This window comes from Mustela nigripes, chromosome 12 (assembly GCF_022355385.1).
Source record: "Mustela nigripes isolate SB6536 chromosome 12, MUSNIG.SB6536, whole genome shotgun sequence".
Taxonomy (NCBI): Eukaryota; Metazoa; Chordata; class Mammalia; order Carnivora; family Mustelidae; genus Mustela; species Mustela nigripes.
Window position 1 is genome coordinate 84,802,524 of NC_081568.1, and position 12,213 is coordinate 84,814,736.

The 12,213-nt window shown below is 36.5% G+C and overlaps 1 protein-coding gene across 4 annotated transcripts in view; it reads right to left on the minus strand.

Moving 5' to 3' along the window:
• The window catches only part of SLC38A9 (solute carrier family 38 member 9), an 87,557-nt gene that overhangs the window by 43,758 nt on the left and 31,586 nt on the right, over window positions 1–12,213 (minus strand). For 3 of the 4 annotated variants that reach the window (XM_059417879.1, XM_059417876.1, XM_059417878.1), the window contains 5 exons: window positions 9,425–9,557; window positions 4,665–4,786; window positions 4,464–4,527; window positions 4,134–4,227; window positions 2,423–2,593 (listed from right to left, as the gene is read on the minus strand). In XM_059417879.1, coding sequence (XP_059273862.1) covers window positions 2,423–2,593; window positions 4,134–4,227; window positions 4,464–4,527; window positions 4,665–4,786; window positions 9,425–9,481 — 508 coding nt within the window. In that variant the 5' untranslated portion in view covers window positions 9,482–9,557. The remainder of the gene's footprint in view (window positions 1–2,422; window positions 2,594–4,133; window positions 4,228–4,463; window positions 4,528–4,664; window positions 4,787–9,424; window positions 9,558–12,213) is intronic. The other variant, XM_059417880.1, reaches the window with a different exon arrangement.

Below are 12,213 nucleotides of genomic sequence, written 5' to 3' on the forward strand. Positions count from 1 at the left end.
TTTATTTATTTGACACAGAGCGAAAGAGATCACAAGTAGGGAGAATGGCAGGCAGAGAGAGAGGAGGAAGCAGGCTCCCTGCTGAGCAGAGAGCCCGATGTGGGGCCCGATCCCAGGACCTTGAGACCATGACCTGAGCCGAAGGCAGAGGCCCAACCCACTGAGCCACCCAGGCGCCCTGAAGTTACTTTATTCTGTTTGATGTTAATCTTTTATGACCTTAGTAAGCCTTAAGTGTTTAATTTGAAAGTTAAATGATATGATAAAAAATGTTGGATTAGATTTTCAAGTCATAAAGTAAGTTAAGTATGTATGAATTATTCACCTCCACTGTATGCTTGTCAAGATAAAAGAGGGAAGAGTAGTGCTCTAGGCTTTTGTACTATCTTTAAGGGTTATTAGTGATAAGATTAGAGATGATCAGTTTTTATCTATTTCTTGATGCCAAAGACTCAAATAAGGCTGGTAAAACCTTAACACCAAGTATGGTAGGGTGAATAGTCTACCCTCAAATCCACATCCATAGGAACCTTAGACTGTGACCTTATTTGGAAATAGGGTTATTAAGTTATATAATTAAGATGAGGTCATACATGTTAGGGTAGGCCCTAAATTCAATGACTGGTATCTTTAATAAGACACACTGAGGGAAGATGGCCATGTGAAGACAGGCAGAAATTGGGTGATGCAGCCACAAGCTGAGGAATGCCAAGGATTGCCAACAATCAATCACCAGAAGCTAGGAGGAGATAAGGAAGAAGTATTCTTTCCTAAAGGCTTCAGAAAGAGTGGAGCCCTAGTGACACTTCAATTTTGGATTCCAGTCACCAGGACTGCGAGAGAATAAATTTCTCTTGTTTTAAGCTGAACAGTTTATGGTAATTTGTTATAGTAGCCAAACACATCAAGGCTCAACAAGGACAGTATGAGGAAAAAAAACAAAAAATGAAAAACAAAACAGACTATAGGCTAATATCTCTTTTGAAAAGACACAAAAGTTCTAAATAAAATAGTAACTCTATTCCTCTTGAAAATAAACTGAATCCAGTAAAAAATTTAAAAATACACATTATGACTGCTAAACTAAGTTTATGTAAGAATATAAGAATGATTTAAATAATACAAAATGTATTCATTTAACTTATCATAATAACAATTTTAAGGAGAAAAGATTGGGGTGTCTTGGGTGACTCAGTTGGTTAAGTGTCTGACTCTTGGTTTCACCTCAGGTCATAATCTCAGGGTTGTGAGACAGAGCCCATGTCTGGCTCTGGGCTGGGCATGAAGTCTGCTTAGCATTCTCTCTCTCTCCCTGCCCCTTTGCCCTGCCCCACCCTGCTCACACTCTCTCTTTCCTCTCTCTTAAAAAATAAATAAATAAATAAAAATAAAGGAGAAAAGATTTATGATCATCTCAAGGGATATAGAGTATTAAATATCTGATAAAATCCAGTACACATTAATAGAAATTCTTAATAATAGGCAGGAACATCTTTAAATTGCTAAAGGGTATAACCAATATCCCACAACAAACTTAATATTTAATGGGGAAAGATATCCACAGGAACAATATAAGGATGTCTACCAGAGACATTATCTACATAACTTTATACTTTGAAAAAGATAAATATGTATAAATATGTGTACATATAAACATATATGTTGTGTGTTTGTGTGTATATATATATATATATATATAAATATAAGGATATATGTATATAAATATAAATGTATGTATATAGGTATGAATCATTTAAAATAATAACTGGATGGGTAGTTTTCATTACTTATGAACGACATAACTGTCTAAAATTAAATCCAGAGTGAACCTATAAAATTAGAATCGATATGAGTTTGACATATTTGCTAGATTCAAGACAAAGTTTCCAAAATTAATTAGGTTATTTTATAATAGCAACAAATAACTTGAATTTTTATAATTAACAAATATAGCACTACTTTCTGGGACGATGGAATGGTTTCATGAAGGTGGTATGGTTACATGGATTTATTCATCAAAATTGTATGGCTAGGATTTATGTGTTTCTATGAATGTAAATTCTATCTAAAAAAAAGAACTATATCTATAACAACTGAGGTGGGGAGTGGGTATACGCATAGATCTTTTTTTTTTCAGTGGATAAGATAATGACACCAAGGGAGGAAAAAAATCTGTTCGTAGGCAGTAAAAATTTCTCTTTACATATAAAGCACAAATATACAAATACATAAAGAGTTTATAAATGGATAAAAGTATGTCTATGATATTAAAACAAACTGAATCAATTATATCTTCCAGAATTACAAATGACTTTTTACTTTATTTATCCCAAATCCAGAATTTAAGGCTGAAACTAAAACATTGCAGTAGTTACTGTATCTGAAAGTAACTGCTGTTAAAGCATATGATATGGATACTTACTAAAAATAAACCTTCCAGTATTAAAAAGAAAATTAGACATAAGCACCCAATAAACTATCATTGCTCCAATGAGAGATACCAAGGAGAAAAGGAGACTTGACCACTGTCCAAAGGAGCCAAAATAGTATCTGCAGACATCTGGATATTCCCAGGTACTGGTATCCACTGATGCTAGATAAAACAAGAGAAAGAATAAAACAGATGTTACTAATATATCCATTAATCATAATCTGTGTTCCCCCAATTAACTCAAAATATTTAGCAAAATATTAAGAATAGTCCATCACCAGATATTAGAACACAGAATGATGTAACAGAAATTAAAACATTACAGAACAAACATGTAAAAAGATACATAGGTCAACAAAACAGTAGAGATAATATAAGAAACAGATTACAGTATCATAATATTTTGCAATTAATAAAAACAAATGAAAAATCATGGCTAAGCAAAATCATGAGTAAGAGTCAAGATATTATTCAATAATATTTGGCATACTTAAATGACATATGGGGGAAAGTTTTCCTGAGTCCTAATTAATTCAAAAATTAAGTAAGTTAGAAGACAATATAAAAATAGACCTTGAAGGGTTATCCTTTTCTATCAAATGAAGAAATAGAAATACAATGGAAAAGATCAGTAGATATAAACAAACTCATATAATACAAAAGCCATTCAAATGTTGAATGGAAAAGAAAATTGACAAGAAATAATGGCTAAAGGGCTAATGTCTACATCATACAAAAACCTTAGCAGATCTGTAAGAGCATCAAGGTATTTGAGGATAAATGGAAAAGGGGTAAGAATAAATCATAAAATTAAGAAAAAATATATACCCCCTCAAAAAAAAAGACAAAATATACATTGCTTAATAAAGCCCTCCCCCTCAAAGACAAAGCCTGGTTTCTTGATTCAAAATTGCTAAGATTCACCTAAATAATGTAGGGATATTTAGGTCCTAAACTACTTTAAAACAATCTAAAAAGGTAATTCCCTGATCCAGAATTTACAGAGATGAGCAGAGGCAATGTATTACTAAGCTTTATGAATTCACTAAAATGGACACGTTCATATTTTCATATTTTTCTAGTTACATTTTCTACTTTAAAGAGATTCTAACATCTAGATCTCTTGGTGGGGGATAGATCAAAAGTCACCATTAACTGCTAAGAATCACAGAATTTTGTTTTCTTTTCTTTCTTTCTTTTTTTTAAAAAGATTTATTTATTTGAGAGAGAGCGCATGCAGGGGGGAGGGTTAGAGGGAGAGGGAGAGAGACCATCCTCAAGCTGACTCCCTGCTGAACCAGGAGCCTGTCATAGGGCTGGATCCCAGGCCGATGAGACTAAGACTTGGGCCAAAATCAAGAGTCAGACACTTAACTGATAGAGCTACCCAGGCAACCCAGAATCACAGAATTTTCAACTTAGTTCTGAAAAAGACTATTTTTAAAATAAGATCTTATCATATTTTTTTAAATCAGGAAATTAGCATCAAAGTAAAGAAACTACAAACCTCTCTGAATTTCAAAGGCAGTCACTAATTCATTGACATATCAGTTCAGCTGTATGCTATGAGTTAGAGAAGTAAATCTTTAGACACAAAATAGTTAACACACATGTGGAATGTACACATTAGTGATCTCCTTCACCAGGAAATACCTATGAATACCCAAATGGTTACTCTATTTTCACCATGGCAAACTCTTACATATCATAGATCGTGATTTCACTACTCTGTAGCAGCAATAAAGTGTTAAAATGCCCATCAGCATGATGACACACATTCCAGTAGTAAAGCCAGCCTGTTTAAAAACACAAATATAGAAAACATATATCATCATGTTAGAATAAATTCATATGCAACCACATTACGTTACCCTACACTAAACAATTATGATAAAAACCTGACAATGTAAAGTTAAATATGATTATCTATTTTCTTCAGTAACTGTCTAGATTTATTAAAACCTTGATTGTAAATCTTACAAAATAAAGAGAAAAAATTTCAGGCAAAAAGTGTGCTGAAAAATTTTATTACCTGTTTTATGCCCCAAGGAATACTTAATATAGATGTTCCCATCATGGTATTCCAAATCATAAAACTGAAAACATAGAATAATAGTAGTAAAAATATGGAGTTTGACTCTTTAAACATTTTAATTAAGACAAAAATGAAAATAACCAGGAATTTTCATTTATAAAAAGTTTAAGTTATGATCCAAAAAGAAGTTTTACTCACATGGTTACTAAACTGGTGTTTTTGCCGTATCCTTCAGTGTAACTTTGAAGTTTATAAGCAGAACCCAATGGACTATATACATAGCACTCTTCTGGAGCTGGAACTACATGATCTGGAGCAATCTAGTAAAAGAAGAAATGTTATAAGAGAAATGTTACAACCAGAAAATGTGCAGGATAGGATATTTTCTAAACATCAGAGGACCTGACTCTAGATATAATTCTTAATATCACAAACAAATAGCATGTATCCCTGATTAATGAATATAAAAAACCCTTTCCAAATGCAGTAGATCTAAAGGACTAAGAGTTTGGAGAATAAGAGCAATGTGAAATGACAATGAATTCTTAAAATATGCAACTATAAAAATATTTTTCCCTTCATTTTCATGAGAAAGAAAGAAGAGTCAGTAAAGAGTGAGATTAAGGAATTCTAGATGGAGGAGATCTGGGGCTTAAGTGAGAGGAATTTCAAAAATCAAGTGGCCATTGAACTCCTCCAGGAATAGGTTTTAGCAAACCTAGGGTAGGGAACAGTAGGGAACTCAAACTATAAAGAAATGACACATAAATACAAGATAAAGAAAGGAAATATATATGAAGAGCATATAAAAAGCAGAAGTAAAAAGTGAGCTAACATAGCCTAAGGAAAGGCAAAGCAAGGATTCTTAGAGATGGAATATGCAAACAAAACACAAGGAGCTAATAGAGAAGCTGAAGACACACGGAATGACTGAATAGATATATTTTCTTATACACATAGTTCTCACCTTACCTCCCATACATATCTTCTGAATTCTACCTCCTTAGAGAGGAAAAAAAATTAGTCTCCTGGTGGAATTCTGCCCATCTCCCTGAGAACAGTCCTTTGAGAACATGAAGTCCCATATAGTAGTTAAAAAATACAAGAGCTGACAGGTAAAAAGTCAATGATCTTTTCTCTTTTTTAAAGATTTTAATTAACTAATGAATTTATAGCACATGAAAGTTGGGGGAGAGGCAGAGAGAGGAGGAGAATGAGACTCTCAAGCAGACTCCAGGCTGAGGACACAGCCCCACTCAGGGCTCCATTTCATGACCCTGAGTTCACAACCTGAGCCAAAAGCAAGGGTTAGATGTTTAACTGATTCAGCCACCCAGGTGCCCCTCTCCCCTTTATTCTAAGTAGGCTCCACACCCAGCATGGAGCCCAACGCAGAGCTTGAACTCATGACCCTGAGATCAAGACCTGAGCTGAGATAGAGTCAGAGGCTTAACAGACTGAACCACTCAGGCATCCCTCAACAATCTTTTACATTTAGCATCCACTATATAAATCTACAACTCTATGCTAGGTTTAGTGTTCAAGATAAAAAATACAGTCCACAACTTTAAGAAGCTTAAATTCCAGTTGGAAGACTGGAAGCAATTAGATAAGGGTAGAAGAGAGAAAAAAGTAAGGGTGGGATACTGTATTGCAAGAATGACAAAAGATTAACAGGGACTAGAATCGTTAGGGAAGACGTCAAGGAAGTGATAGAACATTGGACCTTAGTAAGTAGAAAGGATATGGACTGGTACAAAAGGAAAAAGTACAGAGACTTTACGTATATAATTGCTGGTATCTTGCGGGTAAAACACGTCTTGAATGTTACACCTCCTGTGGCTTTGGAAACAATGATTTCTGAGAAATAAAAAGGCATATATGTAAATGGCTCTGCTGTTTTCTCTTTTACCCTTAACCATCCTGGGTCTGAGTTGTATTATCTTCTTCAAGGGTGTAAAAAGAAAAAAGGGGAAGGATCATGTCTGCATCAGGCAGGTGATAAACTATGATGGCTTGCAAAGTTCATAAAAAGTGAAAATTTAAAATTACAGGAGGCAGGATTAGAAGCTAAAGGTTAAGAAGTTATAAATTTTTAAGAGTTACAGACAAAATGGAGAATTGGATTCCATACTCCAGCAGTAATGTAGGGCCGTGCCTTCCTTCCTTCCTTTCTTGTTCCTTTCTCCCTCTCTCTCTTCCTTCTCTTTCTCTCCCTCCCTTCCTTCCTCTCTTCATTTCCTTCTTTCCTTTCTTTCTTCCCTTCTCCCTTTCTTCCCTTCTTCCTTCCTTCCTTTCTTTCTTCCTTTTTCTTTTTTTAAAGATTTCATTTATTTATTTATTTGTCAGAGAGAGAGAGAGGGGGAGAGAGAGCACAAGCAGAAGGAGCAGAAAACAGAGGGAGAAGCAGGCTCCCTGCTGAGCAAGGAGCCTGATGTGGGACTCAACCAGGACCCTGGGATCATGACCTGAGCTGAAGGTAGCCCAGGTGCCCCCTTCCTTTCTTCCTCTCTCTTGCTCCCTTCTTTCTCTCTTTCCCTCCCTCCCGTCCTCCCTCCTTTCCTTCCTTTCTTTCTCTCTCTCTTAAGATTTTATCTATTTACTTGAGATAGAGAAAGTAAGAGAGAGCGAGCACAAATTGGTGGGCAGGGGGCATCCAGAGGGAAAGGGAGTAGCTAAGCAGAGAGCCCGATGTGTGGGTTCTATCCCAGGACCCCAGAATCATGACCTGAGCTGAAGGCAGATGATCAACCAACTGAGCCACCCACCACCCAGGCATAGGACAGTGCTTTTCAAACTTAAATTTTCTTGTGACAGACACAGGGATGTTGTTAAATACAGATTATGATCCAGTAGGTCTGGAGTAAGGACTGAGATTCTGCATTTTTAATAAGTTCTCAGTGATGCCAGTACTGCTGGCTTGTGCAGGACACACTTTTACTAATCAGGATCTAGGAGATGTTGGCAGTCAAATAATTTTCTTCTCTTCCCCATTCTAGAATTAAAATAGTAAGATAAATAAGGAAAGTTTCAGAAATAAAAAGGCACAACTCCATAGAATCCTGAGACGTGTGGTTTCACACTGTTTTTCCCTTAACCATCTCGTAATAAAGTAATTTTGGAATTCTCAGGAAATGAGCCTGTACGTATACATACATTCATTAAAAATGGTCATGTCTTACTGTTAATTCTAGATCACTATTTATTACTGTTTATACACTTTGATTTACTACAGTCATCTCAATGTCAGTTAACAAAAGGTATTCAACTTGGTGTACACTGCTGACTTAATTTCCAGCCAAACAATGTCTATTCAGACTAGACTGGCCCAGCCAGTATCTTTGAAGCCTGCTTCCACAAGAAGAGCTTCTAGGTCTGAATTAGACCCAGAGACATTGGATTACTTTTACTCCACAGAGGACTTAAATAATCCCGTTGGAACTAAGTCTTTATGACAAGTACTGATATAAAGGCCTAGGGGAAGAAAAATGAAAAGATTGGGTAAAAAAATGACCAGAATATTTTAGAAATCACTACTTCAGCTATGCAAAAGGAGATGTTAATACCTTACATGGCTTTACTTGAGATATCTCAAGCCTTGTCCCTCAGTAAACACCTAAAGAATACTGGTTTCGCTCTCCTTTTTTTTATTATCATCTATAAAAATATCACTTTTCCTCCCAGAATGTTTCCATTTTTTTAAGCTTTTAAGTTTCTGTATATCTCATGTGATGATTCTTATAAGCAACCAGATTACTTCACATATATATATTTAAAGATTTTATGTATTTATTTGATAGAGAGAGACAGTGAGAGCAGGAACACAGCAGGGGGAGTGGGAAAGGGAGAAGCAGACTTCCCGCCAAGCAGGGAGCCCGATGTGGGGCTCAATACCAGAAGCCCAGGATCATGACCTGAGCCGAAAGCAGGTGCCCAATGATTGAGCCGCCCACGTGCCCTCCAATACATATTTTTGATCCTAAAGTAATAATACAGATTTTAGAAGACCAAAAATCAACAACTATCGCCCATGGTCAAATCCAGCCTTCAACCTATTATTTTACGGCCTCTTTGCAAAGAGTGGTTTATATATTTGTTTTTTGTTTTTTTAAAGATTTTATTTATTTGTCAGAGAGAGAGAGGGAGAGAGAGCGAGCACGGGCAGACAGAATGGCAGGCACAGGCAGAGGGAGAAGCAGGCTCCCTGCCGAGCAAGGAGCCCGATGTGGGACTCCATCCCAGGACGCTGGGATCATGACCTGAGCCGAAGGCAGCTGCTTAACCAACTGAGCCACCCAGGCGTCTCTGGTTTATATATTTGTAATGATCGTAACAGATAAGTGGAGGTGCCCCTCACTTGTGCTTGCTCTCTCTCTAGTGCTCTCTCTCTCAAATAAACAAATGAAATCTTAAACAAAAACAAAACAAAGCCAAAAGTGAAGAATATGCAATAATATATGGCCCAAAGCCTAAAACATTTAGAATCTGCTCTTTGACTCTTGTTTTTTATCTATACAAGGATATATTTGTTTATATGTATTTCAGTTTCCCACTCTAGTAGAAAAATTTTAAAAATTTTTTCCCTTGTAGCTTCAAACTTAATAACTGAATGAACTAACTAGATCTACTATTATTTATTTATCAGTGACCTAAAGTACTTTAAAAGTAGTTTATTCTCCTCAGAGCTCTTAGGATTGGAGACTAGCAGAATTTAATCTAACAAATCTCAGGCTATTGTCAACACAGAGAGATTATTTCAAATCTCTTTGTCATGCTAGATAAGAATAAACTAGTCTGGGATGTTAAGATGTGTACTAATTACTATCTTGATTTTCCATGATGCCATCTGGAATATGGCCAGCAAAAAAAAAGATCAATCACTGGGAGTTTCCCTGGCTTGTGCTGTTCGCTATTCATTTCAACTTAACGTTAGACAATTAGCAATGCTTGCCCCTTACCAGTGCCTTGTCTGCAGGAGCGGTGAGCCGGCTGTAGTAATGAATCCTCTTGTTCATGGCAGAGGCATGGTCACTAACCCTCTGAATGACATCATTCACATTGACGATGTTTGTGGGCTCTATATAGAAAGGCCTAGAGAAGGGAATATACACTTGACAAAGAACATTCAGCCAGAAATTCTGGAAGTCAGCCATTGAGGAAAATAACTTCTTGTCCTCCATTAGAAATGGGATGTACCAAGGCAAGGCATTCAGTTCTCACTTTGGGTGGGAAAAGAAAATGTCACAAAAGAAGTATTATCCAATCCAAAGACTAACGCTTTTGTCTCATAATACTATTATAAATACACTTTTTTAATTTTTAGGAATTTAGCAATAGAGGAGACATAACAGAAAGAGCTTCAGTCAGATATGAAAAAGAAGTATATAGCAGCTGTTAGTTTTCAACAATGAAATTTAAACCTATACAGCTTTTAATATTCTCTCAAAAAGTTTCTGGCACTAAATCAAAGAAATTATTGTCATAAATGTTCCTATACTAAAGAGGAACCACTCTCTTCTGCTAAGAAGTTTCCACTCCTTCTTTATGGGCCAAAGCTATTTCTTATGACAAATAAAATATCTATTGCTTGGTTCATGTACTAAAGATTAATGATCTCAACTACCTCCCTTGTGAAACTTGTCACAAGTATAATCAAATGGAATATGAAGACACTACAGATATTTTGACTCATTTTACTTTATTTGGACTTCAGTAACAAATCCTATTATGCTATTATTTATGTATATGCTTCTTTCCCATAACTATGTCCCAATCAACTGCAGATTCTAGTTTTCAATTATTTCTAGTCACTAATGCTGCCAGTTCCTTACCAAAACTCCCTCCATTTGTTTCTAAGCTTCCAGTAAGATACTCTAAAACAGAAAGACCAGGCAGAGTAGCATGACTCTTAAATCCTTCTAAGTCACAAATGATACTGTGCCCCAAACTGAATATAATATGCTATTTTCAGATTACAAAACGATCCAAATAATGAAGGGGGGAAAAGCTCAGATTTCTCTGGTTCCATATAACTCTTCTGCACTTAACAGTTGTGAAAGAAGCTTAAAATTTATGTTAGTCATAAGCTGTGATCATCAAGACAGTATGGTATTGGCACAAAAACAGACACATAGATCAAGGGAACAGACTAGAGAACCCAGAAATGGACTTTCAACTCTATGGTCAACTAATCTTCCACAAAGCAGGAAAGAATAACCAATGGAAAAAAGTATCTTCAACAGATGATGTGGGGAAAATTGGACAGTCACCTGTAGAAGAATGAAACTGGACAACTTTCTTTTTTTTTTTTAAGATTTTATTTATTCATTTGACAGGGAGAGAGATCACAAGTAGGTAGAGAGGGAAGCAGAGAGAGAGAGAGGGAGAAGCAGGCTTCCCGCTGAGCAGAGAGCCCGACACAGGGCTCAATCCCAGGACCCTGAGATGATGACCAGAGCGGAAAGCAGAGGCTTAACCCACTGAGCCACCCAGGTGTCACGAAACTGGACAATTTTCTTATACCATACACACACAAAAACATTCAAAATGGATGGAAGACCTAAATGTGAGACAGGAATCCATCAAAATCCTTGAGAACATAGGCAGCAACCTCTTTGACCTTGGCCATGGCAAATTCTTGCTAGACATGTCTCCAAAGGCAAGGGAAACAAAGGCAAAAGTGAACTACTGGGACCTCATCAAGATAAAAAGCTTTTGCACAGCAAAGCAATAGTCAACCAAACTAAAAGGCAACCTACAGAATGTCTTACCAGATAAAGGTCTAATGTCCAAAATCTATAAAGAACTTATTAAACTTAACACCCAGAAAACAAAAATTCAGTCAAGAAATGGGTAGAAGACATGAACAGACATTTCTCCAAAAGAAGACATACAAATGGCCAAGAGACACACAAAAAAATGCTCAACATCCCTTGGCCTCAGGGAAATACAAATCAAAATCATAATGAGATAATACCTCACACCAGTCAAAACGGTTAAAATTAACAACTGAAGAAACAACAGATGTTGGTCAGGATATGGAGAAAGTGAGCCCTCTTACACTGTTGATGGGAATGCAAAGTGGTGCAGCCCCTCTGGAAGACAGTATGGAGGTTCCTCAAAAAATTAAAAACAGAACTACACTATGACCCAGCAATTGCACTATTAGGTACTTATCCAAAGGATACAAACATAGAGATTTGAAGGGGCACATGAACTCCAATGTTTAAAGTAGCAATGTCCATAATAGCCAAACTCTGGAAAGAGCCCAGGTATCCATTGAAAGATAAATAGATAAAGAAGATGTGGAAGGCAGCTATGCTCACCAAAAGCATGGAGGACCCGGGGAGTTAGAGAGAAGAGGGTTGGGGTAAATTGGAAGGGGAGGTGAATCATGAGAGACTATGGACTCGGAAAGGGAGGGGGGGGGGTGGGGGGGGGGGGGGGGGGGGGGGGGGGTAGGGGTACCAGGTGGTGGGTATTATAGAGGGCACGGATTGCATGGAGCACTGGGTGTGGTGAAAAAATAATGATACTGTTATGCTGAAAATAAATAAATGAAAAAATAAAATAAAATAAAGAAGATGTGGTATATATATATATATATATATATATATCCTCTAGTTCCATCCACTTCCTTGCAAATGGCAAGATTTCATTCTTTTGAATGAATATATATACAATAAAATATTACTTAATCATCAAAAGAATGAAATCTTGCCATTTGCAAGGAAGTGGATGGAACTAG